Here is a 27254-nt window from a genome sequence, read left to right as displayed (position 1 = left end):
GCAGTCTGAGCTACCCCGAACAAGTGTTTTATTCCACAGTAGGTATATGTCCGTCAGATCAACTGAAGCTTGACCTGACGCCCGGAATGCGTTGAATCCCGCGTCTTCAACTTTGCAGGAGTCCGGCGCGCGAAGAGCTCCCCACTAAAAAACAACGAGACCAGCCCTGTAGAGCTTCGCGAATCAGTCTGGAATAGGGATCAGAGAGAGAGAGAGAGCAAAGTCCGCTTGACTTCGTCTGAATTCGCAAACTATTCCCCAGCGACCTCACTCTGCTTGACGGATCTCAACGGATCTCCTGACATGCTTTCTCCGGTGACGAAGTGAAAGTCTCCATCACCTCCACATTCGGAGAACATAAACAACGACATCGTCGACAGCATCGAACGACGCGATACCGACAACTGCAGCATCGAAGACGACGGAGGTGGCATATCGGTACACGCTATGATAGCGACAATATTTACAGCGCGACGTCGGGATCCGAGGAGAGAACGAACACATTCAGCATCGTTTTTAGTTCCCTCCGAATATAGTCTAGCTCGAAAAACGCTTGTATGTATGTTGAGCATAAACAAACAAACGGACAACAGGCTTCCCGTCTCTCGAGGCCCCAAGACTCAAGGCTCCTAAGCAATATCGGCACCTGCACGTCTCCCTCCTCGCTTGTTATCTCGTCGCCTCGCTTGCCTTTCCTCTCTGCCGACGACTGCTTGCCTCCTGTCTGGCCGACCCGGCGGCTACCTATCGTTCCGCTGTACCCAGTCGGCCAGCCGCTTTTCTGCGTGTGGAGGAAATTCCCTCGCCTAGCGACCAAGCGGACGCCGAAATCCCTCTTGTGATTCACGATTCTGACGACGACGGGGCTTTCCGATGGGCCGAGCATGAATTCCGAATCTTCGCGGGACGTCTCAAGAATATATACCGACGAGGGTATTTGCGATTCGACGTACCCTCATATCTCGACAGGCCCAGAGACGATCGGCGTGAGCGTGGCGTGCCACAGAAACGCGGTCTTTTACGTCATTCCTTCCTTTTCCAATACCTGCGCGGTGGGATTATTGGCACGTGATTAGCTGCAGAGGCAGGGAATGGCGACGCAGGCGCTCGATCAATATTCAAGGCGCGTCGTACTTACGGTGAATCGATCTCTTTCCTCCCGACTCGACCCAATGAATAGACTTGGAGGTATGCTGCACGGCCCGAAGACATGCAGTCGCAGATGAAGTCGACTTCATTAAAGGAGAGGAGTCCTTGCCCTCGGAGCCGGGGGACTGCTTCGGCTCCGTCGAGAACTCATGAATTCATGAATAAGCACACGACATATTTCTTGAATCGGAATCCGAGTCAGGGAGGAACATGGTAGGACAAGCCGAACGTTCCGCGGCGTTCGAAGGAATCTCGAAAATGCTTCATCTCTCCTCTGATCAAAAAATATGACAAAAGTATCTTTCAGTTCATGTTGAATGATTCGCACTCGAACTTTTCCGCCAGAGCCGCCACGATTAGGCTCTCACAACTGATCGCGATTCGACCATCGAAAAAGCTATCTGGAACTGACAGCTCCAATTGAGCGCGACGGACCTACGATCCCGTATCGCCCCCCCGACGGGAACCTGGGAGGCTTCTCGTACGATTCTACTGCCGGAGCAAAGATCCGTGGCTTGCCTACACGCTCTAGACTTCCGAGGTTCAGGGTCCTGACATTCCCTCGGATCCCCCGCATAAGGAACCTGACGGAGAATGGAAATATATTTGACCTGATTTAATTTGTTCCCCCTTTCCCGTGGTCTTCTTCCAACAACGTTTTCATAACTCCTCCGGTCCCGTTCTAAGTTTGTGCCTTTCCCGGTGATGTCACGCAGGGAGTCTCCAGATGACGTAGGGGGAGACTTTGTCTTTTTGTGAAAGCGGGCGGACGGACGGGCGGGCAGACGACGAGGGAAGAACGAGCGTGTCTGTTGTGAATCATTTCGCTCATCTTCTTCAAATTACGAACGACCAAAAGAATCTTTCTTCTATTTCCTTGCCATTTTTTCCCGCGGCTTGCCAACGTTCCCCCCAACTAAACAAAAGCTTGGCTGGGCTCCAGAGAGCACGCTTCTGCCGTTGCCATCGTCGTTTCTCTCTTTGTGTCGCTCTCCATCTCTCTATATCGTTGTCTCTGTAAAAAGAGCTGCCGCTGCGTCGTCTGGTCTCCCAGTCTGTCGACGTCGTTGCCGTCTTCCTGCTTTGAACGTTTTCAACCGCTGCTGCTGCTTCACTCATGACAAGCGCTACTCGTCTGCATGCGTGCCTGTTCTCCTTGCCCGTTCCCCTCCCCCGTTCCCCTCCCCCGCCAACAGTCCCCCCACTCGAGTCCCCCGCGTCCTTTTCCGCTCGCTGGCAAACTTAACTCGACCGGGCAGGAAATCAAAGAAAGCTTCCACTGGAGCTTTTTCTGTTCTCCTTTTCTTCGGCACCCACGTCTCAAAAGATCGGCCGCGAACAAGCAGAGGGCAATGGGTCTGTCGCCGCTCGACTTTGTCGGCGGAGCCGGCAGCCACGATGTAGAGTGGCAAGATATCCATTCATTCGATGTGCCGTCGTTGTTGCCGCCGCCGCCGCTCCAGCCTTCGCTACTGGTCTTCAGGGTTCCATTCCGAATGCTTCAAAACTCCATTTGCTTGTCGCGATGGCGGTGGTGAAGGTTGGGGATCGGTCGAGTCCTCCAGCTGGGCTTTCCCCGAAGGGGAATTCCCTCCGCCCGCCCCTCTCCCCGCTTCTCACTCATAATATCAGACTCCGAGGCTCTCGGATGCACACAGTAGCGGATCCGATCGCAGATCACAAATAGCGTACGCAATACAGCCCGGTCAACGATACCTGCGCGTGACATGGAGACACAACCGCGACGTGCATGTCCCGCTCGTCCCGGGTGATCCTATTAGAGCGCAATGCGTCACCGCCAGATTTATGACTCCCGGCACAACGTGTTGGGCCCGACCCACGAATAAGGACCCTGTTGATTTGTCTTCGTCAAGTGAGTCTGCCATTCCGCTCGTCTTTCTATGCGACGCTCCGTCATGTGCACTCCGCTTGACCTAGCTTCGACTACGACCGGCTCGCCATGCGACGCACCAGAGGGTATGCCTTCAAAACGAGGGTATTTCGTGAGAGAGGGAGATGGATCGAAGGCTGGCCCCCAGTGTACTTCGTTGTGCCCCCCCCCCCGTCCCCTTCCGTTTTGCCTGCTGAGAGCTCGATCAGGGGAGGAAAAATCGAGCTCGCCAAGGATATCCGGATGATTTCAGAAAGCGTCTTGTTTAGGGCGTTTTCCGTCGCCGTCGACACGACATCCAGATGCGGGGGCAATGCGGAGTAGCTGCAGACGGGGCAGCGACCTCTCTCTGATACAATCGTAACGGCTGAGGCCACTCGTCCCTTCGGCGGCGGCCAACGCGCCCACACAGGGGGATGTATTTGTTCTTTGTAGCCGTAACGGATTCACCCGCCGCCCGCCAGTCGTCGAGCCAGCCAGGCGAGCAAGCGACCGAGTGATCCGAGCGGACCAGCCGGCTGATCGGTCGGGTTGGGCCGGAGGTAGTTTTTTAATGCGTCTTATAATGTTGCCTTTTACGAGGCAATCTTTCCAATAAAGAGAACAATAAAGCTGCCCCGCTATATTGACTTACAGCTGATGGTGTTGCAGGCTCGTACGAACGAGACTGCAGGTGTTGCCAACGTAGAAAGCTTGCGTCTGTTACACTTGCGCGCTTCCCTTACCTCTTTAATATACACTCTATCGACGGCGCTCGATGCCATCATCAGCTCCGGACGCGGCCGGCTTCGCCGAAATCATCATCATCTCGCCTCTAAGGCTCAACATTGGATCGAGCGATTTTCAGCGGAACGAGATTGTCACGTTCGGCACGGAGAAAACACCGACGGCTGGGAATATGAGCAACGCATGTTCGGCGTCCCCGGTTTAACGAGCGGAGGGCGTTCGGTAGGAGCTGTTGGTCCAGGTGAGGCTTCGATCGGGAACACGCGCTCCTTGCACAAGAAATCGCATATTCATATATACATATAGGTAATAATAATGCGTACCCGGAATACCGGTACGGAATTCCCTACACAGATATTGTGCTCTCTCGTCGTCTTTTATGACTCATTGTTCGACCATTGTTTTTCCATCGTTGCAGATGAATGGCGAGCGAGCGGCCGGCCTTTGTACCGCGGTATTCAAGCACTCATCCTCATTCTTCGTCCGGAACTCACTGCACAGATTAGCATGACCGAATGAACGTATGAATGAATGAATGGATGAGAGAGCGCCTCGCAGGTTGAGCGAGTGATCCACCGACCGATTGCGAGATTTCGCGAGGGTTTCTGTGCGGGAGCTCTACTCGGTCATCGATGGGAAAAATCCAAGCGATCTGACCTTCTCATTCCCTGGAGCGAAATATTCTCCCGCTCGATTTTACGTTCTGTTTGCCAGTCTCGGACATCCCGGTGGGTCATCCCATGTAGCGATCGATGAGGGCAGCGGTAGCCGCGTACGACGATTCCTTGAAGAAACAGCAAGTCCCGAGTTGCTGCTGCCGATTCATCGTCCTCTGTCGGGCTGCTGCTCATTATGTGGGAACGCTCCCGAGTCAGCGCGGCGTCTCAAAGTACCGTTCTGGAATGGCCTTCAGGCGTCGCGACAACATTGTTTCTTTTCAGCGGCGACGACGATTATCGTGGAATAGCTCCGCAACCTCGGTCGCTCACAGCAACGACGGCTGCTCATTATCTGCCGCTGTCTTCCCCTCGGCCGTTCTTTGCCGTTTTCGCTAACATTCTCCCCCATGGTCATCGTTCGGTCGGGGTTTTTCTCCGCTCCTCCGTTCCGGGGGCATCCAGATAAGATCAATGAATGATTGAATTTCCGGCTTATTCGAGACTATTTCCTGCCGTAACAGAAGTGATCGGGTCGGAGAGTAATCACCGAGTGCAACACGCACACGAGCACTGGCCCAACACACACAGACCCTCCGCACGGCAGACATTGGCACACGCACATGGGATCAGGTTAATCGAAAGAGAGGACGCCGAAGAAGGAAAAGGAGCTGCCGCCGGCGAGAACCACGTCGTCGGTTGCCTTCGCAGTCGACGGAAGTGCGGAGTAATCACCGACCAACGACTTTGTGAAGCACTCCGTTCCGCTCCGATCCGGTGAGAGCTCTCGACCGACACTCATTCAGTCAGTCAGTGAGTCGTTCCATAATTCTCTGCACGCTCAAGCCTTTCTAATTATCGACGCGTGGGCTTCCCCGTCGGAATCGTAACCTCGTCGGCGACCGGGGTTTGAACCGAAGAGGAAAGCATTGATTGAGGAGCGGCCCCGACGGCGAGTCCGCCTCCAGACGGTAACTTCGGCCTCGCCACGCACGGAAGCGAGCTTCGTTTTCTGCATGGACGAAAATTCTCGACGAGCGACGGACGTTCTTCATCCGGAACCGCTGTCCGCCCTGGAGTCCTTGTGTAGCCGAAGAGGACGATCGCGGGCGTGAATTCCGGACGTTGCAGCAACCTTTCCGCGGCCTTTGCCATCGGATGGAATGTTCGGGTGCGCGGCCGGTTCGAGTGGAAAGCAGGCCGGGCTCGCCTTCGGCAAGGGTGACACAATGTCCAACAGAACAATACATCGAGTAAGGGCGGCACAGCCATTTGCAGGAGGCAGTTCCCTAGCCAGCCTGAAGGGCTATTGCAATGTTTTTTGTAAAGAATGTCCTCTTCTACGTGGAGCCGTGCGAACACTAGGCGACCCGAGCAGCGAGCAAACAGGCAATAGTGGCAAGCAGGCTATAGAGCGAAGAAGGTTTTGGTTTACGCCCATGAGAAGGCGAGTCCGAGTCGCGGCTCTCCGAAGGGGATAGATCCAGATTGAATTCGGACTCTCGCTCACCGCTCGTCCACCAGCTCGCTCGGCGTTGCTTGGACGAAGAAACGGTCGATCGGTCGCTTGCTCAGTTGCTAGGCTTGTTGGCTGGCTGGCGGTCGGTCGGTTAGTTGGCAGGCAGGCGGGCAGGCCCACTCACGCCAACACTCACTCGCTCAGCACCCCTCGGGAGACTCGTTCGACTCAAGTTCGTCGAGCTGTTCTTGATTCGGAGACTGCAGAGCAGGCACAACATCTATCTCCTCGAGCGCTGTTGACGCTAGCCGTCCGCCGCTGTAATGAAGCCATCGATCAAAACGAGGGCAAAAGTTTGGGGGAGGGCGGCTCGACGTGAGGGAAAACGCCGGGAACGGAATCCGACGCACAATTCCAAGTCGAACGAAGGATCCGGCATAGCAGACACGCTCCCTCGAATTCCCAACTCCGGGCTTCTCTGCGCCTTCGATCATGGGCTTTGTGAAGGCGTGCGAAGGGGGGCGACCCGTATTCCTTCACAGCCATTCCAACATAATGCACGAGGAGAGAATTGTTGGCAGCGTCTATTCCAGCATCCATTGATGACCAACTACGTATGTATTTCCTTTTCCGGCACGCTTGTACGTGAACGAGAGTTTTGTCGCATACTGGAGCAAATGGTCTCACTCCGAGGGTAGTCGGAGGGCCGACCAGCTGTACGTTCGTCTCCAGGGGCCGAATCCGTTGGAAAAACGGCAAGGAAAAAATGCATCTCCCAGCTTGCTCTCGTCCGCCATGTTCTGATACCAGGCCTGTTGCTTGCTTGCTTTTTCCAGACTCGCCGTAGCCGGTGCCGGCGGCATCGACGACGCGTCGCCGTCATCATCATCGTTGCTGTCGTCGCCTTCGGAGCTTGCGAGAGGAGCGGGAACGGAAAAGTGAGACAGATAGAGAGAGAAGAAATAACACATGGCGTAACTATCCGCCTAGAGTGCCATCCGTCCCTCGGAGATGAGACGGGTGAGGTCAGGTCATGACTGTCAATTCCAAGCGTTTCCGAGACGATAATTGAGAGCCAGCCCAAGAGCTAGACGACAGACAGAGTGCAAACCCTTGCCTCGGGCGAGCAAACTCAAAACTCCACTTTTCTCGGTCTATACTTCAGAAACGATGTCGGGTCTCGAGGCGGACGGACGGGCGGAGACGACGACGATGACGGCTGAGGATATAACGGATTCAAAACCCTTAAACTTCCACTCCGAACTTTCGCGGAATTCGAAGCCCGTCCTTGGCAATCTACATAGGCTCTGCGAGATTTGGAAGCTCGGAGCATCCCGCGAGCGAGCCTCATTCTTCATGAGCGGAGGATGGAGCCCTAGTTCACTAATCCTCGTTCCTCCATCCGAGCACTCTCGTCGTCGATTGCGGCGAGCGAGTAATTTTGAGGATTCGAACAAAGTTCGTGGTGATTTCCCTCGTGTTGTCAAGCTTTTTGACATCCGCCTCTATCGGCGAGCGACGCTCGTCCGAACGGAGCTCTGCCGTAGGATCAGGAGGTTTCCATACCCATTCTAACAAGATGGACGCAAAACATTGTGTCGCAGATAACGCTAGTTCAACGCCGTCGGGTTGAGGGCTCGGTATCCACATTGGAACCGATCACAATCCCCGGTCTTGTAGGAGTTTCGTCTGAGATTTTTTGCACGTTCGAGTTCTCTGTTGCATGAAGATAGCGCCCGAAGACTCGGTCGTTTGCGTTTAACGGCTGGAAGAGCCCGGCAGGAAGGCAGCCAGCCAGCCAGCCAGCCGAGCTCCTGTGACGGTGATAGGTCCGAGACATTCATCGATAATCTCTGTAGCTATTCGGGGAAATCCGAGAATCATCGGAAAAATGTCGAAGCTTCAACGTGCTCCCCTGACGGCAGCCCGGACGGTAACTTTCCGCGTTTGTTCGCTCGCTTGTTGGCCGGTCGGCCGATGCGCAGGCTGGTAGCGAGGCTCGCTTCCAGTCCAATTATTACAGCTGCAGCGCCGCGACCCCGGCATGAGTCGCGATCGGAGATAAGGAAAACTCTGATGGAAATGCAGGAAACGTGTCCCGAATGGTACAACGTTTCTCCAAGCTGCAGCCCAATCATCAAGCCCCATTGCATTGCTCGAGTTTCCAGAGAAACGGAATCCCGTGTAAGCTTTGAGACTTTGGCGTTTTGATGTGTGACTTCCCTCAGCTGACGGAATGGAGCCCGGAGGCACGGCGCGCGAAACGAATGGGTTCACGGAACGAGTCAGGGTCGGGAAGCTCCGGTATCCCGTCCGATGTGTCGATGTCGTAAGGTGAATTCGGAAGGAGCGCAGAATTGATTGAGCAGCAGAGATCCGCCGACCTGTCGCTGCAGAAACAGATATGTCTTCATTTACATTCGTCCCTCGGTCGCAACGGCCTTTGTGAGTACAGACGCGCGTTGCCTCAGGATAACGAGAGGGAATAACTTGCGGAGCGCGTTACGACTTCTCTCCCAGGGAGAGACGTCCGGTGAAACAAATGAAGACAAATCTCTATGCACTTGTCCCTTGCTGACGCGAATTAGCTTTAAAATGTGAATTAACGAGCCGGTGGTGGTGCCATGCCGACTCTGTCAAGTATTTCGAGATGAGTGAGAAGCGCTGCTTTCTGGAGAATTCGAGACTTAGCGAATGAAAACGAGTGTGACCTTCGGGAATATGAAGGAGGCTATCATAGAATTCGAGGAAGCGAGAAATCCAGGGAAAGATTTGCTCTATAGTTTTGCGGGTGTACAAGGGATCTTCTCTGTTACCCACAAACTTCACGCAGAGAGGAGATCCCCTCCTCATATCCACCGATCCCAGTGGCGGCGCCAGCCATTTTTTTTTGGGAAGCATGAATTTTTCTTGGATACAGCTTCCCCCAACAAGGAAGTCAGCGCGCTCGGAGACACAAAGATTTACTCTATAAGGCGAGTATTAGTGTTGCATAGATGCATACAATGATACATATCTTTGTATATTATATACAGGGGCGTACGCAGGGGGGGGGCTAAGACGGGTATCAGCTGGGGTATCACCAATCATGAAAGAGGAAACCCCCGTTTTGAAGTTGCGTGCGTGTAGTGCGTCCAAGCGCATGTGCGCGATCAAGTCTTTCTAGTGACCTCGAGAAATTCAACCCAGCATGATCGACAGCAGCAGTCTGAATGCTCCGAAACCGATGGAACATATGATCGGAAAATTTTTAGGAAGCTAAGCTTCCCGACTTCAGAGGCTTGGGAAGCTATAGCTTACAAAGCTTCCCGCTGGCGCCGCCACTGACCGATCCTGGGCTATTCTATGGGGAAAGTCAGCACATCGATGAAATACGGCGATTGCATGGTCCAATAAGCTTCGTTGGGAAGTCAGCGAGGAACGACGAGGAACGAAACAGAGAACTGGGAGCTCTCTCTAGTCTGTATTAGGTTCTATACGGGTGTGGGGAAGAGCGTTCCGAAGATAGGAAAAGGCTGCATGATTTCAAGCACTTAGCTATTGGAGGTGTGGAGGATGGGACAATTCCGCGAACGATCCTTGAGAGGGACGAGAACCTCGTGGTCGGAGGATTTGGGAGTTCACGCGAAGTTCGAGAAAAGGCCAAGGGAATAACTGAGACACACGAATCGATCTTCTTCTCTCCCCCTCCCGAGATCCGCGCCCCTCTCACTCGGCAGCGAACGCTGGAGAGCTCAAAAGAACGGTCAGATCAAGCGAGGCTGAAGTTCTGCACTGGGTCAATGGAAACGCTGATCCCGAGCTCCCTGCAGGGGGAGAGTCGGAGTTTCCTGAAGGCCGAGCTGTCCGACGGGGATGATGAAGAAAAATTTCTGATAGAAAGAGTCTCATTTAAGCAGCCGCGACAGGAAAACTGGGCCTCGGAGAGAAGGGGAAAAGACGGCGGAGACGGCAAAAATGTGAGGAACCGATCACGACTGAGACCGAAGGCGTCGCACGGGGCAATAACTCAGAGCTGGGGCTCAGGAGGAACGGAGCCTAGGACAACCGGTCGACGTGGAGTTGGCAGCCAATAGCTCTCATCAAATGGAGCGATTTCGAGGCGGATGGGAGGAAGAGAGACGAGGAGCGAAATGGATTCAACGAGATCGCAGCACGAACAAAGAAAACTACGAGAGGGAAGTCGTCGAGGCGGTGTTGGCTGCCAAGAGGAGCACAGATGGTGCGAACCCACTGAGACAAATGAAACGATGCCTTTTGCGATGCATTAAGACCTCGCTTCAGAGCCTCCCACGGAGGCTCATTCGCTCTCGGGCTCGGATGCTGGGCGGCCGCCACTCCCCTGACGTGTCATCCACTGGTCAGTCAGTCAGTCATGCGGACGGGCGGACGGCAGGACGGACCATCGATCGGTGGTCTTGTCAATGCAGACGATCGGCTGACTCGCTGCGTAGACATCGTGACAGCCGTATTTTTGCCCCTCTCATTAGCTTTCCTGATTCAGTCCCGACGAAGCTCTCGGAATCTACCCTTGTGGGGTCTCGCGTATGGAAACTGCTGGCTGAAGACTCGTCATAGACTCGGAAGCATCGGGAGAAATATGATCACTCAGCCGATGTTGGAAAGCAGTCAGAAAAACCTGAGACATAAGTGAAACAATGTCGAAATCGATACGTCTTAGCTCGCCAACTGCACTCGTTCAACGAGAAACCCGACGACCGAGCCAAGAGCGCAAACACGAAGAGCTCGATAACGATTCGCCGAATATCCCTCCCATACATATTCTATTCGATTTGAACGGAGAAGATACGGAGAAAGGAAATGATAACGCTACGGATCCGTTCGCTTTCATTCGGTATGTAGATCCAATACTGGCTGAGCTAACGAACGGCTATGGAGAGGAGGAGTTGTGGGCTCGACTTAAAAACCGCCACAGCCGCTGCTGCCGTCAGCGCTCTCGACGTACACTGGGAGTAGCGGACGACTTGAGGAAGCTCCCGGAAACGACATGGAGAACGGAGAGAGAGTTGCTGCCACGTCGGAGCTCCTCGTCGTATGAGCGTCTTTATATGTATGTATGTACATCGCGTCTCCTGAGAAGGCAGATTGAAGCGGAGATATCAAAGGCAAGAGAACGCTCCCGCCCGAACTGCCCCTGTCGTTCCGGACGCAGGAGCCGCCGAAACCGAACGTCTTGCGTGTTTTCTTCTTTCAACGGACGTTGCACATGAGGATAACACAGACGTAAAAACGAAGACGGCGAAAGGCGACGACGAACTCGCTATGATGTCGACTTCGACGACGAAGAATAAACCCATGTCGGCAGCCCAACTCGTTTTCTTTTTTCGAGCGAGGCTCGATGTCATATCTAGCTCGAATTCTTCACGCGGTAGCAGCTCCGAGCCGTGATCGGAATCCTTCCGGTCGACTATGAGCGACGACAGTCGACAACAAGTCCGATTTATTTGATGACAGCCGATCGCGACTTATCAGACAGGCTGATGAACGAGTCGATTCGTAACGCGCTTCGGACTTACCCTGTCATGGATTCGACGATATCCCTCGCGCACACATGCCACATACCGCGGCGGACAAATCCGTCTCACCGAATCGCAGCGCAATGACAACTAGATTCCAAGGGGAGATAATTTTCCGGACGCCCGACCGTCCCCTACTCCCCGACGACACCTTTGCGCATCAGAATGCAGTCTGGCGGTACCACCTACAGGCAGCCCGTTCATTCACGGTGCTCGGCGGCCCCCAGCTGAGCGTCTGCCGCCGGTTTCGATTCCGAAAAGAGAGAGACGAGGATCAACAGCTGTATTGAATGGACGACAAAGGCGCCAGGAGCCCGAAGCTTCGAAGAGATGGAAGGGCTTCCACCGTCACGGCGGATGCTTGGCCGTGAGGCAAGCGCGCAATGCTTAATCGACTTTTCGGGATTAGGTAAATCTCCAACGAGCGATGGTGAGTGCGCCGAGATACGCGACGAAAAGTGGCTCCTTGAAGCGTCGTCGAGTTGCGATTTAATTAACGCCTTAATCTTGTCCCAGTGCATCCTTTGATTCGTCAGCACGCTTCATATTTTCCCAAGAACTAACCCGAAGAGGGCGTTCTGGAGCCATCCTGCTGGAATGGTGCTCCTGCTTTCCTGTATCCGACGTCGGCGGATGAGATCTATTCGGAAGAGACGATTCGAACACATCGCCTCATTGAAACCGAGGGTCCAGAACGATAATAATCAAGGTGGACTCGGTGCACACAGCCGTTCACGAGCAGAGTGCATCATCTGTTTCTCTGTGTTCCAAGGACGACCGGGGGAGTGCCCTGACAAATGATGACTCAATCGGTCCGTCGAACAATCATCATAATACGACGCAGACGTGACTTGGTGAATAAAACCGATCCATTCAATCAGTCAACCGGGCATCCTATCAAAGTGAATGACGAGCTGATTGATCCAGCTTGCGAATGATCCTCGAGCACTTCGATGCAGTTACTTCGCTCGCCTTGAGTTCAATCGGATGTTACAATAAGTCTACCTGGATTCTCGAAATGTCTGCTCGGAGTCCTTGGACATCTCCCCGAGATTTTCCCCTGCCTCAGGGTGGAATATCCGATCCTATTTGCGTGATGACGGTAAGGATTCTCGAGCCGGAGCTCCATTCCGCTTGTTGTCGTGCACGGAGAGTCTGCTGGCAGACGATCGAAGGCTCCGTAGCGTCAAAGTTTCCAGTGCGCTCCATCTTCGATTTCCGCTCTATAACGAGCGGAAAGTGAAGAAGCCGAGCCCATTGAAAGGGCATCGCTCGGTGATTCTCCAGATTTTCGAAGATCTTATTCAAACAAGCATCACCGTACAGCTCCTTCCGAGATCCTGATATAGGTCGACTGGAGTCGACCACCAATGGCTCGCCCTCGCATGCGAGTCAATGAGCCGAGGACCGAAAAGGATTCTCTGTCCAGATCGTTCGTGGACCATCGAATGAATTCGTCTACCTATTTTCGAACGCGTTTAGGAGCCCGTCAGATTTTATGCTGACGAGATCCCCACTATCGAATCGATCACAATGATTTGCCGCGAGCGCGAGCCCCCAAGAAACGAACTTCGAGCTCAGCTCAGACCTGAATTTGAGATAAACTGTGCATCGCGCTCTCTTCGCCCGCGGGCTGCTGTCGTAGGCGAGGGCAAGAAAGCGAGCGAGATAGCACTGTCGAGAGAGGAACGAAAAAGTATTCGGCGGTAGGTCGTGGACTGCATATTCAAACGAGGAAAGTTTTGTGTCGCACTTTGAGCTCCACTGGCGGGGCTCGCCCTCGTGTTCCCCTCGATCTCTTCTTCGCGAGCGAGCCCCAGCAATGCATCGAGTTCTTTTCGTCGGGTACTGCTGACTATGCGCGCAATTCGGTGATGCTTCCGCTTGCGAGCGACGTTGACGCGCGTGCAATATTTTTCGCGTTGATCGATCACACGGCCGCCATCCATCGAAAAGCATCGTGGAAATCTTTAATCCACCACGACATACCTAATGACGACGGCTGCAAGAAGCTTCTTGTCGCTCGCGCATGGCTTGCGGTGGTCACGCGCTCAGATCTGGGCATCCTTTACGGTGCCTTTGTTCGAGTGCGTAGGTATGTACAAGCTCGCCGTCACTATCCTCGCCCGGAGTCCGACGTCCACGAAACGATTGCTCGTACGCAGCTGGAGTGCCGGGTGTTCGACCGAGTTGGCGGCTGAAACTTCTTAACACACAACTAATCGCAGAGCAATCATCTCCGACGGTCAGATGAGCGGACGGACGGGCGGGCGGGCGGTCTCTCGCCACCCATCAGACTTGTCTTTATCGTGAACAGCGTTCGCAGCTGCCAGTCTGACTAATCTCCGGCTGGAAGATCCTCCGAATGACGTCGACAATGACAACTCAGCTGCAGCAGATAGATAACAACACGTCGGGAGACGGGACGTCCGAGACAGCATACATTAAGTCGGATCGGGGCGACTCTGATCGCCTTGCGTTCTCAGTCGCTCATCCTCCGGGAGGCAGTCGGAGCGATGTAAGTATTATGCGGCATCGCCCGCTGAACTCGGAGACTCATCAGGCTCACGGAAAACGAACGAGCTGAAAGTGATTTTCAGAGGGAGGCGGGAGAGAGTACTTTCCCGAGAACTCGATCCGTGTTCTGTCGGGTAAAAAATTAATCAGGAACAAAAACGTATGCAATAAGAGTCCTGCGAAAGGCCACGAGGAATTTGCATGTCTTTGCTTTGATCGTACGACGAGGATTCGAGCGTATTCGAGTCTTGTTTGCGTCTGGGTAGGCGTGCGTACCTGCGGCATGCTGCGAATCCGTGGCTGAACCCGGGTCTCGTTTGCGGACTCGAAGAAGTTTTTCGAACGAGTTTTCCGAAGCAGTCTCCAAAGGAGCCTCCGAAGGAAACTCCGACGGAGTCCTTCGGAAAGCAGGAAGAAATTCTCGGAGGAGCTTCCCAAGAAGTTACCGAATGGAACGACTGCTGAGGGGAAGCTTCACGAAGGCTTCCATATCTCGATGACTCTGGGGAGCAGTTCACAGAGATCGGAAATGTCAACGGCAACGCTCCAGTGAGCGTTTTTATTGCCGGGGACCGAATTCCGCTGTAGCAGAAACTCGGGAGAAAAATCCGGAGCTACCGTTAAATTCGAAGTTTGGTACTTTGACATTACTCTCAGGGATTGTCCCCGGTCCCTGAATCTCTATTGCGCTGGAGTCCGGGAATCGCACGGAGCTGTTTCTTTCCGTCGCCGTTCCTGTCACATAGGAAGTATAGCATATCCCAGAGAATTCCGAAAGTTCCTCGCGCCTCGCGGTCTTTGGATCGCAGCAGCGATTTAGCGGGAAGAAAACTGACCTAAACCTGCGCATAGTCGGAACACGGGGCCCGGTCGTCGATTAGAGAGGACGACGAACTATCGTCCGGGCGGAACTGATGTGTTCTGCTCCCGTCTTTTGAATCTCCTCGACGGAGCATTGCGAGCGCTATCGCTTCGATTTCTCTGAAAGTTTTGTAATATCACAATCCCGCCGCACCGGTTCCACCGCCCGTCGAACACTTAGGCACGCCGGGCGAAATCCGACACTCCATCTTCTTGTTCCAACTTCTTGTTTTCAGAGCCAAAATAAGCTTTCGGAGGAACGACAATACTCGCTGCTCAGGTAGATATGCCCTCGGATTCTTCTCGTGTGTTCCTCGGGAAGATCTTGGAGCCAAAGTGATCGTATAACAAGAATCCGACCGCCTAGATTCTCTTCCGGACGAGACGGTCGAGAACTCCGACAGAGGTTCGCTTACCAATGATGTTCGTAATCAGCAAACTTGCATTTCCAGAAGCGAAAAGAAATGAAACGTTCCTGCGTTTTGCTCTTACGAAATCCTCGCGCTACCACTTCTCACAGCGAGCCACTCCACCGTATGGAGCGCGAGAGAATGCGGGTGAGCTGCGGGCTCCTTTCTCTCTCGTCTGAGTGCTTGGCAAGGGTAATGGATATCCGAGCGGGAAACGTCGTCCGCATGTCTATTTGACGCTGTTCGTCCTCTGCCCTAATTCTGACAATTATCATTCGATACTGACGAAAGACCGGAGCTCAAACTCGAGCAAGGGAGAGCGCGGAAGCGTAAAGAAAATCGGTGACGGATATCTTGAGACGAAATTTCGGCGAAGTATCGCCAGATGAGTTAGGCGAGAACGATCCGGCTAATTCATGTTAATTCGACCCTACCCAGAAGTTTCGGCGGTCGTCAAGGTCAGAGCTTGAAGTGCGCCCCTAAGTGGCTCAGTCGGTGAGGAAATGAGAGGTCTAGGTCGCTCGTTGAAGTAGTAGCAGTTTGGCGCACATGGTGCACCGCTCCCACCGCAGCAGCCATCTTTCCTCCTCCTCCTCCCAAGGATCTTTGACGTTGACGCAACAGCTGCCTGCATCCAAACGACGTCGGTTGCGGCAGCCGCGGACACGCTGAGGCTATCCACAAGGGGAACTACTAGAAGAAGAGAAAAACGGACGCGGGATAATCAAGCTTGTGGCCAAGCCTGAACAAGCACATACAGCCCCTTGGCGATGGGTCCGTCCGTCCGTCGGTGAGCTGTCGAGGTCAAACCAGTGAGGGCTGGACGACTAGCCACAATCATATCTTGGCCCGGAGCTCTCGCCACCCTTCCGGCCCTTTTCTTCACATCACGGACAGATCACAACAACAATCCCCCGTCGAGATAGCCGGCGCTTCTCGGTCTCGATGTGCATTCCATTACGCGACAGCGAGTCGACCATGGGCAGCGAGACCTAAGCGTCAGGGGCAGATGTGACAGTCTGCTAGATAGTTGGAATAGATCGAAAGATTCGATCACTCGCATACAACGAGGATTTCGAAAATTTCATCTCAGGCGCCAGTCTTCGGAGTCGGAGCATTCCGCTACAATCGAGAACGAGGGATCGAGATCGATTGGGAGAGACCGAGAGCCGGAGATGTCCCTCGGTCGACTGATCTGTGACTTGAGGATTTTCATTTATTGGAGCCCGAACTATCGCTACACACCTACGAAAACCGAGAATGGCCCCCACGTTCCATCACCTCCGGTAGGCTCCATCACCTCCGCCAGTATATCACGTATGCGGCGACCTCTTGAGGAAGCCCTAGGTATTGGCATCATTTATTGCCGGTGGCTTCGCAGGCTCCTCTCCTTCTTAATATACAAGACAACAGGGAGCAGAGACCCGATGAGACTCGCTTAGGCAAACTCGCCTTTGCGAGAGTCCCTGTGTCGGCGGCGGCGGCGGCGGCGATGGTTACGCTCGGGGTAGTAGGACCAGCAGCCTCTCTCGTCGTCGTCGTCGACGGCGTCTTCGTCGTGATGTCCCCTTCTGTTCCAGGAGACAATATCAGCCACTTCGGGATACAGAGTCCTCCTTCGCCTGCATCTGCGCGCGTGACGGTTCCTCTCAACCTGCTTTATTGTTCATCTTGCTTCTCGAGCAAACATCAGATGTGTGTTCGGGCCGCCGGTCCGTTTGTTACCACGCTGATGTGCGATTGTAAATCCTTGCCTCCCGACCACCCCCAGCTCGTCGTCTCTCTCCATCTCTCGCTCCTCTGGACTACCGAGATTTTCACGAGCGTCGGGGGATGTTGCAGAACGCACTCGGTCTCCGCCATCCTCTGACCTCTCAAAGACGACACGAAGATGATTCAGTTATCCATTTCCAAAAGAATCTCTAGCGCGAGTCTACGCGAAAGATGCGAGAGACAACCGATCCATCGGAATCCTTCGCTCGCGATGTCTCCCGCGCTCTGCTGTTCCTGATTGTAGTCATGACATCACTGACGATCGGCCTGAAGCGGAACATCCAACCGGAGAACGACTGAATATTTATTTCAGTGAGTGCCTTCTCCCCCCGATTTCCATGATGTCCAGCAGGGAGTATCAGAAGAAAGAATACCGAAGATCAGATACGGGGCGAGATCAAGCGAATGGCCAGAGCTCTGAACGAGTGGATACGAGACCCCGGTCGATTGGACACCACACGCACAGCTCACCGAGCGCGCGTCTGTCTGACCCACTGGTTCACTGACTAGAGACGGCGGAATAGCGGGAGCGAAGGTCCGAAAACCGAGACCTTCTCCCCGATGATCGGTGACGCTCGCGGGCACTCCAGGACGCTCAGCTTAAATCAGCAGCGAGGAAACGGCTGAAAAGAATCCTTCCGGCTCGCTCCCTACTAGGCGCCGAGATACTGACTTGGGGAAAAATATTCTAATACCTCGAGAAGCGAACTTGACCTGCTCTCCCACTCCGTTCCTGCTACTCGACCGGAAAGGGGGACGATTTTTCCAGGTGAGCGCGTCCCGGTGGCCCTGCGACTCCTATTGCGAACCTCGGAGTCGACATGGGCGATACGGAGCAGAACTAAGAGAAAAAGTTCCTGTGTCGGGCAGATTGTCTAGATCAAGTTCGGCCGCTGATTCTATGTGCCGTTGTTATTAGCTCCACGGTGGTCCGTCGCTTAAGGGTTCTCGTTATCGAGGCGGAAGTTGGAACAGATGAAGGGTTCTACTCTTGCTGGTAGTGGATTCCTTCGTCCCCAGGCTTTCGGTCGGAGGAATTAATCAAATCAAATAGAGAAGGGCGAGCGGCATTCTTGTCTCACTCGCAGGCCACTTTCGTGCTGCCGCCGTTGCCACCACCGCTTCTTTTTTGGCCGGACCCTCGATCCGGCAGATCATCTAAATGACTAAAGCGATTCCAAAGAGGGGAAGAAAAACTCGACAAAATCTGTCTTTTGCTTCTTCGTCCTCTCGGAGAAACTCTTGCAGACGCTGGCTGCCGTCCAAGACTGTCACGCATTGGAGCGTTTGCGAGCCGGCTCTTACGAATCGTGAAGAGCTAAATGTTTTTTGCGGAATCCTCTCGGCCTCGATCCGACCCGTCTGTGTGCAGCCGCTAGGTGGTGCCGGGTCAGAGGGCGAAAGGGAAAACGAGCGGAGAAAAAAGCCGTGATGCATCCGCCCACCATGCTCGCTTGCATCAACGCGATCCCCCGACGGAATTTCTATTTTAAAAGTTCCGTTGTTTTGAAAGTTCGAGATCTCGCAAAGTTTTCCGAATCATTGCCATGTACTTCGTCTGCGTGGCGAATGCTCATCGGGTTCCTATTTGCTTGGTCTGTGCCGGAGCAGCTTGTGCAAGCTCAATCAAGAAACTTGTAGAGGGCCGCTGCGCAACAGGAGCTTCCGATCCTCGACGACGCGTTCTAGTATGGACTTCCTGGGAACCGTTCACTCTTGAGCTCGGATCGGAACGGGGCGAGTCCATTCACTTGCTGCCCCCGTCTGCCCAGGGCTCGTACGTACGTCACCATAGTGAGCCCCGCACGCGGCAGAAAGTGATTCGTGTTTCCGTGCAGAGTTCGGACGAACCATACGGAGTGGGGCAGGACGCTCCACACATGGAGCGACATCGTATCGGCAGCCCGCAATTCGAGTTGATCATGATCGAAGGATACCGAGAATTGATATTCTCCCGAGAGCTTTTCTACTCAAGTTCCGCCGCGTTTCAGTCGTTGGACGAACAAGTTCGAGGTGATATTCGAAAGCCGCGGGGAGCAGGGTCGACGGTAAGCCGCTCCGTGTCGTATATTGTCGACCATAGAGGTAATTTTCCTCGGAGTTTCAACGCTTTGTGAGGCTGGCTCGCTTAGCTGGCACATGGGATCCGGTGATTAAATCACAACACAAAAAATTCTGCGCGTTCCCGTCCTCGCTCGCTGTTAGAGGAGCAAGAGAAGGAAACGAACGATAAAAATAGCTTCAATTAATCTTGTTCTGCCGTCCGATAATTTCAGAGCTACAAATGGATGAACCACGCCGATGGCGACACATTCATTTACAGTTCGGCGCAGTCGCGGGGCCAGTTCCCGCCATGTGACTGGTCAGACTAGCGACTGTCAGACATCGGGAATATTCCACAAAAGGACGAGATGCCATCAAAGCATTCACTTTTCGATCTGAGGTCATCCCATAGGCCCTGTTTCGAGGCCCGAGTCAGCTATTGGTTGCTCTGGGTCATGGCTTCTTGCTGGTTTTGCATGGTGCTTTCGGGCCAGGGCTCCAATTAAGATATGGAAATTCTGAATGTTCCGAAGGAAGGGCTCCGTCAAGAAATCCCTCCCATCTTGAGATTATGATCCGAGAGCACGGAGTCGGGGTCTCGATCCGATCTTCTCTGTTTCCTGGAAAACTTCATGCCCTCAAACGCATCGATCCTCGCACTCAGCCGAACGAGACTCGCTCGACGGGATAGAGGAATATCGATCCATGGAGATCGAGAAATGGAGATACGGGAAGGACTCGCGCTATCTCTTGGCGTACACAGACAGGTCTCCTCAGGTCATGAAGCGACGTCGATATCCAGAGGAATCTCAGTTTGAGCTCCCAGCTCGGCTGGCGCGGAAACTCAGCTTCCCGAGGGGGCAACCGGTCGCCTCGGAGTCTCGTTCCGACTGAGCATACATCTCCGGAACTCTTTGTCAGAGCTGCAGTCTCCAGTCCAGCAGACAGTGAACTCGTTCCGCTCGCGACTAGGAATCCTGTCGGAAAATTCCGCGAAAATTGCCAGTGCGGAGTTTCGGTTGAACCCTGCGCTCGGAGCATGCTACGGAAGGTGCTTGATCCGACGTCGCAGGAAGAATGCGCGGAAAAAAAATTGCGGAAGTGCCGACAATGGCCGGCGAGGCTCTTCTTTGCTTGCCATTCTCATCGGGGAAGCCATTCCAGAATATTAGAAGAGATCGAAGGTAGTTGTGTAGTCAATCGCAGCCACGCCGTTTCGAGGCTTTGCAACAGCTGGTTCGGAAAGGCGATATTCAATCTGGGAAAGTCCCCCGGTGCGCGAAAGGTCTGATTTGTTTCCGAACCCGGAAACCGCGCAACGTCTCCTCGTTGACGGTATTCTCCTCGATTACAAAAGGAATTATCGACTCGATCGGACCTATGTCCGCAGACTCGGCCTGCACGTGCTCGATGAGCCACTTGAATCGAATTACGGGAGGCTACAGAGAATGAGATCAGAATCCAATTATTTTTCCTACTCGCTCCCGAATCGAGTAGAGGGAAAATGTCGCGAGGATCTATGAGCTCAACCGAACGTCCAAGACATCTCGGAGAACCCAGCTGTCGGTCGATTGTTCAGAGGAGAAGACGAGGACCCAACTGAATCTGGACAAGCATGATTTCCCTCCGCAGGATAATTATTTTCTGTCTCTCTTCGAGTAAGGAAAGTCGCCATGAGGATCTTCTTCAAGGGACGAGGGAGATAGAGCCGTATAAAATAAGAAGTCAGTATACTTGCGAAAAGCCATGCCCGGTCGAGATCTCCAGGTTTTCCTCTCCGCGGTTTCGAGAGATGGGTAGGGATGTCTTCGGGCGCGTCGCAATCTCCTCCCTTAATAAAGAAAGTTCACGAGAGTCGAAGACTGACAGGACAGGTAAGCCCACCTACTACCTGCTTAGAGATTCATGGTGTGGAGGATGAACCCGTTGAGCCGGATGATCCGAGCTCGCCTAATTGTTTCCGGTGATTGTCTTGAAGCAGGCGGTGTGAGCGGCCGGTCGACGACCCGACCCCCCCGCCGTTACTCCCTGACCATTGTGCGTGGCCAGTGTGGGGCGAGCGACTGAGGATCTTCGCGGCCAGAGTCGGAATGCAGGAGAGGGGGCTGCAGCCAGATCCGCGAAATGAAAAAATCCCGGGAAAATCTCTTCGGAGGACGCTGAATGGAGAGCTCACTGGTCGGCTCAGGTGACCTGTCCGACCTTGTCGCACCTCCTCCGAGGTTGCTCCCGACCAGAGGCCGAGGGCTCGAGACCCTGGTGGTGCTGTCCTCTGTGAGGAATCGGAGACTGCACAAGGAGAGGCATTCAGAGGCTGCTGCAGGGGGATATCAGAGGACAGTCACAGTGGCATGGGGTTGAATTGCTTCCATATTCCGCGATTCCACGTTCCGATAACAATCCGTATTGAGAGTCGGACATGCGGATCGTTCGCAGAGCGGAAGACCCAAATGGACGAAATCCTCAAGTCGAGCCTCGCGCCGTCAGCACAGTAACACCGGGAATCGACAACGGCTTCTCCATTAGGGCAGAGATCATTGATTGGCGGCTTGCACTCCCGGACGAGAAGCCTCACCGAACGATCCTCTCCTTCGGGAGATGAACAAAGGAGCGCGGTCTCCAGCGTCGAGCCCTGCCTCCAGATGCCCAAGGAGCTGAAGCTCTGCCGTCTTTGGATCGGGAAGACGATCGGGAACTTCGATCTGATTCGACTCCGCTAGAGGTGAAATCTCTCAGGTCATCTCTCGTCCCTTATGAAGTTTTTATTGATCCAGAGTCCATATTGTTGTGAGCTCTTGCGCCGTCGCTGTGTCGGATACTTTCATCGATCTCGGAGATCTGATCCTATAGTCTGTGAATATTCCTGCCCGCAACGGACAAGCTCGCCTTCGGATGCTTGAAAAGGAATGTTCCGTTTCCCGACGCGCGATAGACGGGAAATCATACGGGAATCAATAGCGGCGAAGCAACCGAGACGAGAGGCGGCGACATACGAAGAAAGGAAGAGCCTCGCGGACTAGAGAAAGCCAATGGCGAAGTTAACTGGGCGAAAAATGTGCTGGCTCCCGAATCCCAAGTAGGACGGTGGCGATGACGGTGACGACGACAGTCCTAATCCTTGACTCGTATCAGGCTGCGGCTCTCTGGCCAGACGACCGTTCGGAGGCTCGGGCTGTTACGTTGGAAATAGAAGGGAAGTGGTCGCGGAGGTCGCCGAGAGAAATAAAAAACAAGGAACATCGAGCTAGGCGAGGGGCAACGCAGGACGAAAATTTATCGATGCGTTTTGTCCGTGCCTGGGCCATCACTCGGCCACCTGCTCGCAGTCCCTGACGTTTTCAATTTCCGAACGTGCGTGCCCGATCCGAACCTCATCGGAAACAACAAAGCGAGCAGTTCGCATCTCGAGACCGTTCCATAAGCACATCGTGCACCTCCATTAAATTCAGAATTGAATCAGCGCCAGCAACGTCGGTTCGCGCATCGACACACAATGCGTTCGCGGCCCCAATCTCCTTCCAGAAAGGCAGTCGGCACATTCTCGTTGAGAATATCGCGCAGAGAATTTCATCAGGCCGATATCCGACGCCTGCAGGCTCGTAAGAGATTCAGCTCCCTCGGCCGATATTTCTCCAGAAAGTCGACTTGGTCGCTTGGCTGCAGGTCGTCCATTATCGATTGCGCCTGAGTGTCTGAGTGCGACAGTGTTGTTTCGACGATGTCGTTCGAGCTGCTACTATCGGTCTGTTCGTAAGAGCGTTCAATCATGTTCCTGTTCGGGGCCTAGCTGGACGCTATTTGTGCCTCGGCGAAGCATTCCGAGGGCTCAAACGGCTTCTCCGGCGCATCGTTCCACTCAACGCCTGCATACGCGCAACCGGAAGCCATCGGGAGCTTTCATTCAGACTTGAATAGATCCCGGAACGTTCGCGTGGTTTACCCCGACTCTCTTCAAACGATCTCCTCAGCGCGATTATTCTCATTCTGACCTTCGCCCACTCCACACGGCTTCTTGTACTCGGGTCTTCTTCGACCTGTTCGCCTTTATATTCATGCCATCGCTTTTTCTTTACCCTCTTCCCCTGCTAGCGGCCTCCTCGTAAGGAATTCGCGACCACTACTCCCGCCTCTCGCTTGATTACGCAGGTACGTGTCTAGATTGGAAGTTTCAAGCCGGCCCGGATTAGACCGACATTCAGCCTGAATGAACAGGCGAGCGGAAGAATTAATTGGCGAGCGGATCAGCAGACGGCGACGTCGACACGCTGACCACATGACGACCACTTGCGATGGGACGAGCAGAGCGGTCGCATCGATACAGGAAAAACTCTTATTCCTTGATCCAAGCCTCAGCCCGAGTCTGCGATCGCATCGATCGGTGGAGAGAGAGCGCGAGCGCTCGATGCGAAACGACAGTCGGAATGCCGCCCATCTCGAGCTGTTTTTGTTATCGCTGTTCTGATGCTCCAGCCGTCAAGCTTCGATTGCATACGCTCGGGAATCATCTGAGCTTGATGTCTCATACAGATAGTGTAGAGGTGGCACTGGATAGCTTCCGAGCTCTAGAGTAGGATGGAACCCTCGTTACCGCTCGACCGTTCGCAATCTCCTCCCTGATGATCGCGATCGCGAATTCCATAGATTCCCCATCAAGGACGAGCGAATGATGCAACCGAAATTCACGGAAGGGATTCGTGTCGAAAGTTTCTATTCAGGGTCCTGATAGGCTTTCGGGGGGGGGCAGTCGTAGACTTAGGGGCAGTCGTACGGGGATTGCCCCGAGAATGGGAATTTGGCGTCAGGCTGAATCAACAGCTAAACGCTACCGGTTACGTGCCCGATCATAATTGACCGGGAAGTTTTTCGATTGACCGAACATTCGAACCGGGAGCTCGGACTGCCTCTCCTGCTCCCGTCCCAGGCTTGCTCGTCGTGCCGAAGCAAATGAAGACCCCCACGGGAAAGGGACCCACAGGAGGGGGACAAGGGCTAACGAAGTCGAGATGGAGAACGGGACCGACCCTACCGATTGTTCTTATGCCATTTCTGCTCTGTCTCTCTCGGAACTATCTAATTAAAGTGATAAAACTTTCGCTTTGGGGATCCCATTCGCTTCACTTCACACGTGTATTCTGCGCTCAGTCAGCGAGTGTTGTAAGCTCCTCCGGAAGATCGGCCTTGGTTGCCGTCCGCACCGGGGATCAGCCTTCTCGTCGACATGCGTGCAACGTGGGGACTTTTGGGACTTGGCCGCTGTCAAATGTCGACGGTAATGATGTCCCTCCACCTTATTTTAGACGCGAGTAGCTCCCGTTGGGATCAGTTCCCAGCTCATAGAAGGGATCACCCCGCTCGTCGTTTTCCTTTTCTGCCACCAATCCTTGGCGCCTCGCTTCATTCACAACTCCCCTATCCGGTTTTCCAATGGGAAATCAGAGCTTCCCATAGTCCGGCCCATGTGTGAGAGGAACGTCTCCTGAAACTTTTGAGTCGCTCCGAATAATTGAGTTCGAAGCGAGATTTCAGCGAGGTCGTACAAGGCATTCTGTTTGCTGAGTTCAAACAGATCGATTGGCATGCGAGTCAAGTCGATCGTTCAGCAGCTTTGCTTCCTGAGTACCTTCTACTGGCTGGCTGGCTTGCTGACTGACTGACTGAAAATAGAATCCGTGAGCGAGCGAAATCGGAGCTAGAACTCTGCGCCGTGCCATCTCCAGGGCGGGCGGAGGTGGGTCGGCGTCGCGAGCTCCATTGCGTCGTCGAGGAGAGGCTTGTTGTCACTCGGGACTTTCGAGTCCGAGGAGATTAATATCACTGTCCATTTAGCGGGAGCACTGGGAGCGGCTTGACGGTACCTACGTTCAGCCGCGTTCCGGGCTCACATGAGCCGTCCCCGAGACAACGCAGCGAAGCGCGACGGACCGAGGGAAAAAAACGATGGGAGCCGGATAGAAACAGCGCGCTCTAAATGGTCCTCAAATAAATCACCGGTGACAGCTACAAGTCTACAATTGTATGACCAGCGAATCACTGAGTGAGACGGCTTCAATCCGCGACCTTTGAGCCCTCCCGACAGAAGGACGGGCTGAAGGATCTCATTGCCGACGAACATAGTATCTACGTAGGTCGCCATGCCCTGTCTCGCTCTCACCGAGCGGCGAGTGGCCCGGTAAGCAGACGGCGCGGCGAGCGAGAATTCGACGATTCATTGATGTAGACTGGCACGCACACACGGGAATATCAGTGCGCGTACAATACCTTCCAGAAAGGCAAATGGCGGGATCCGTCGACGTCCGGCATGTCGGTGGCTCAGCGTGGAAAGAAAGAGTGGCTCTTTGTTTTCACTTTGTATGGAGCGTTGTATTGTCAAAGGCTACGCGTAACCGGTCGAGCGAGTCGGAGCGCCAAAAGCTGAGTCGGCATTAGGGCACAGCTAGACAAGGGCATCACGGAACGAGATCGGGAACGCCCTATTATGAAGTATTAATGGCAGCTCAACCAGCCGGCCGGCCGACGGGCCGGCCTAGGAGCCAACGATCCGACCAGTTCAGCAGTGGAACCGGTGCGAGTGGTCTGGTCGCGCGCTCGTTCGTTCGTTCGTTCGCTATGATTATACTGCGATATGTAACGAGCTCGAATCATCCCAGATGCCGATGGATAGATCATTTTTCTCGAATCCAACCAGACCATATACTTAAAGCATCATCGAACGTCATCACCAAATACATCGCTCGCAGTCCGTCGAACAGAGGAACATCATCCTCGGGACAACGATCGGATGCCTTGAGCCGCACGGCGCGAACCTCGGGCTCAGCGGGAACAAGGAGACTGACCGCGACATGGAAAACATCACAGAGGGAGTTACACCAGCTTCCTTCTGAGGATGGCTGTCACCAATGACGGCGGTAATCGAGACACTCAACGAGATGAAGTCATACCACGTAATGATGTCGTCGATTTGTGTGGCCTCAGCTGAAATACGAACTCACCTCATTCGTGTTCCAGCGATGCCTCTGACTGGGAAGGCTCTCGGCCTTCGTGATGGTCTCCAGACTCTCCGGGAGCACAGGGACGCAAGTCGCTGTCGGTTCTTCGAGTTCTGAAAAAAAATATCATTCTTCTTGAATAGACTGCGCGATGCGCGCCTCGCATCGTGCCGGGGAGGCTCAAGATGACGAGCGACTGGAAACTGGATTTTTCCTCCCTGTTCCCTAGCAATGCCCCAATGGAGTCCAATATTTCCATGGTGTCGTCGTCTCCGACCGGCACTCGCACGCAAATGTTCAAGGACCCACTAACGTGAGCCGAGATATTCATGGTAGTCTCTCGGAGAGCTCGTCGCTCGCACGAATCCGCAATCGAGGTATTTCACTACCTCGAAGTGAAATCTATTATTCCACGAAAGTCCTCGCTCTGACAAGCTGAGAAGTCCGTTAAATTCTCTGGCAGAGAATCAGTGTACCCCCATTTGTGCCCAAGACGCTCCCGGAACCGCCCATCTAGTCGAGACGGACCCGAACGACGATTGCACGTCGTTGAGTACGGCAGCAGCAGAGGTCACGACCTCTGAACAAGAATCTCAAAATACTGGCACTGGTTCTTGGCAAACTAACGTGTCAGTTGTTCTGTCCGTATCGCATTTCCCGGATAAATACCTCGTTGGCGGAGAGATGCTTTTCCGAAGCCTAACCAAACTCCCATCCACCCTTCATGTCGTCGACCGCCTGATTGACCTGAACCGAGGATTTGGCGCTCAGATGCGACTTTCTCGTACCTTCGGACGACTCCGAAGGCACGAACCAGCTCTCTTCGATCCCATCAGGCATCGTCCGACTGGTCAGGCGAGCTTTCTTCAATGCGGTCCGGAGCCGTAATCATAATAAGGAATATCGGTGGGTTGATCAATGCCTTCCGGGTCCCGCAGCGCTTGCACAGGCCGTCCGGGAAGTGCTTGCATGGTGTCTGTAGTCATTCACGGGTCCGAGTGCCCAACCGCAAATTATCCCCTATGCATAAATGCATGGACTGTCATAATGAGCGTGTCATCCTCATCACGACGACGACGGCCGCGGCGGCGTGTGACCAGCGTAGGTGGGTCGAGCCGATCCTCACACCCACGAACGTCTTCCCCGAATTTCGTTTAATCTGAGGGTCGGGCTCACGTAGCCCATCCCTCGCGTGCGCTAATATCAGGCTGGCAACATATCTGACGACTCTGATTTTTTGGTAATC

General features: G+C 53.9%; 1 protein-coding gene across 1 annotated transcript in view; it reads right to left on the bottom strand.

Annotated features, from left to right (window-relative positions):
• Camta (Calmodulin-binding transcription activator) overlaps positions 1-26848 on the bottom strand; it is a 50711-nt gene extending 23863 nt beyond the window's left edge. Inside the window, exons 1-2 of the mRNA XM_018640117.2 lie at positions 26713-26848; positions 26012-26121 (exon numbers count right to left, since the gene is read on the bottom strand). Of these exons, the coding sequence (XP_018495633.2) occupies positions 26012-26121; positions 26713-26848 (246 nt within the window). The remainder of the gene's footprint in view (positions 1-26011; positions 26122-26712) is intronic.
• Between the last annotated feature and the right edge of the window lie 406 nt (positions 26849-27254).

Source organism: Galendromus occidentalis, unplaced genomic scaffold, assembly GCF_000255335.2.
Source record: "Galendromus occidentalis unplaced genomic scaffold, Mocc_1.1 scf7180000077475, whole genome shotgun sequence".
Classification (NCBI taxonomy): Eukaryota; Metazoa; Arthropoda; class Arachnida; order Mesostigmata; family Phytoseiidae; genus Galendromus; species Galendromus occidentalis.
The sequence above is the reverse complement of the archived record's forward strand: the minus strand, read 5'-3'. Positions and strand labels throughout refer to the sequence as shown.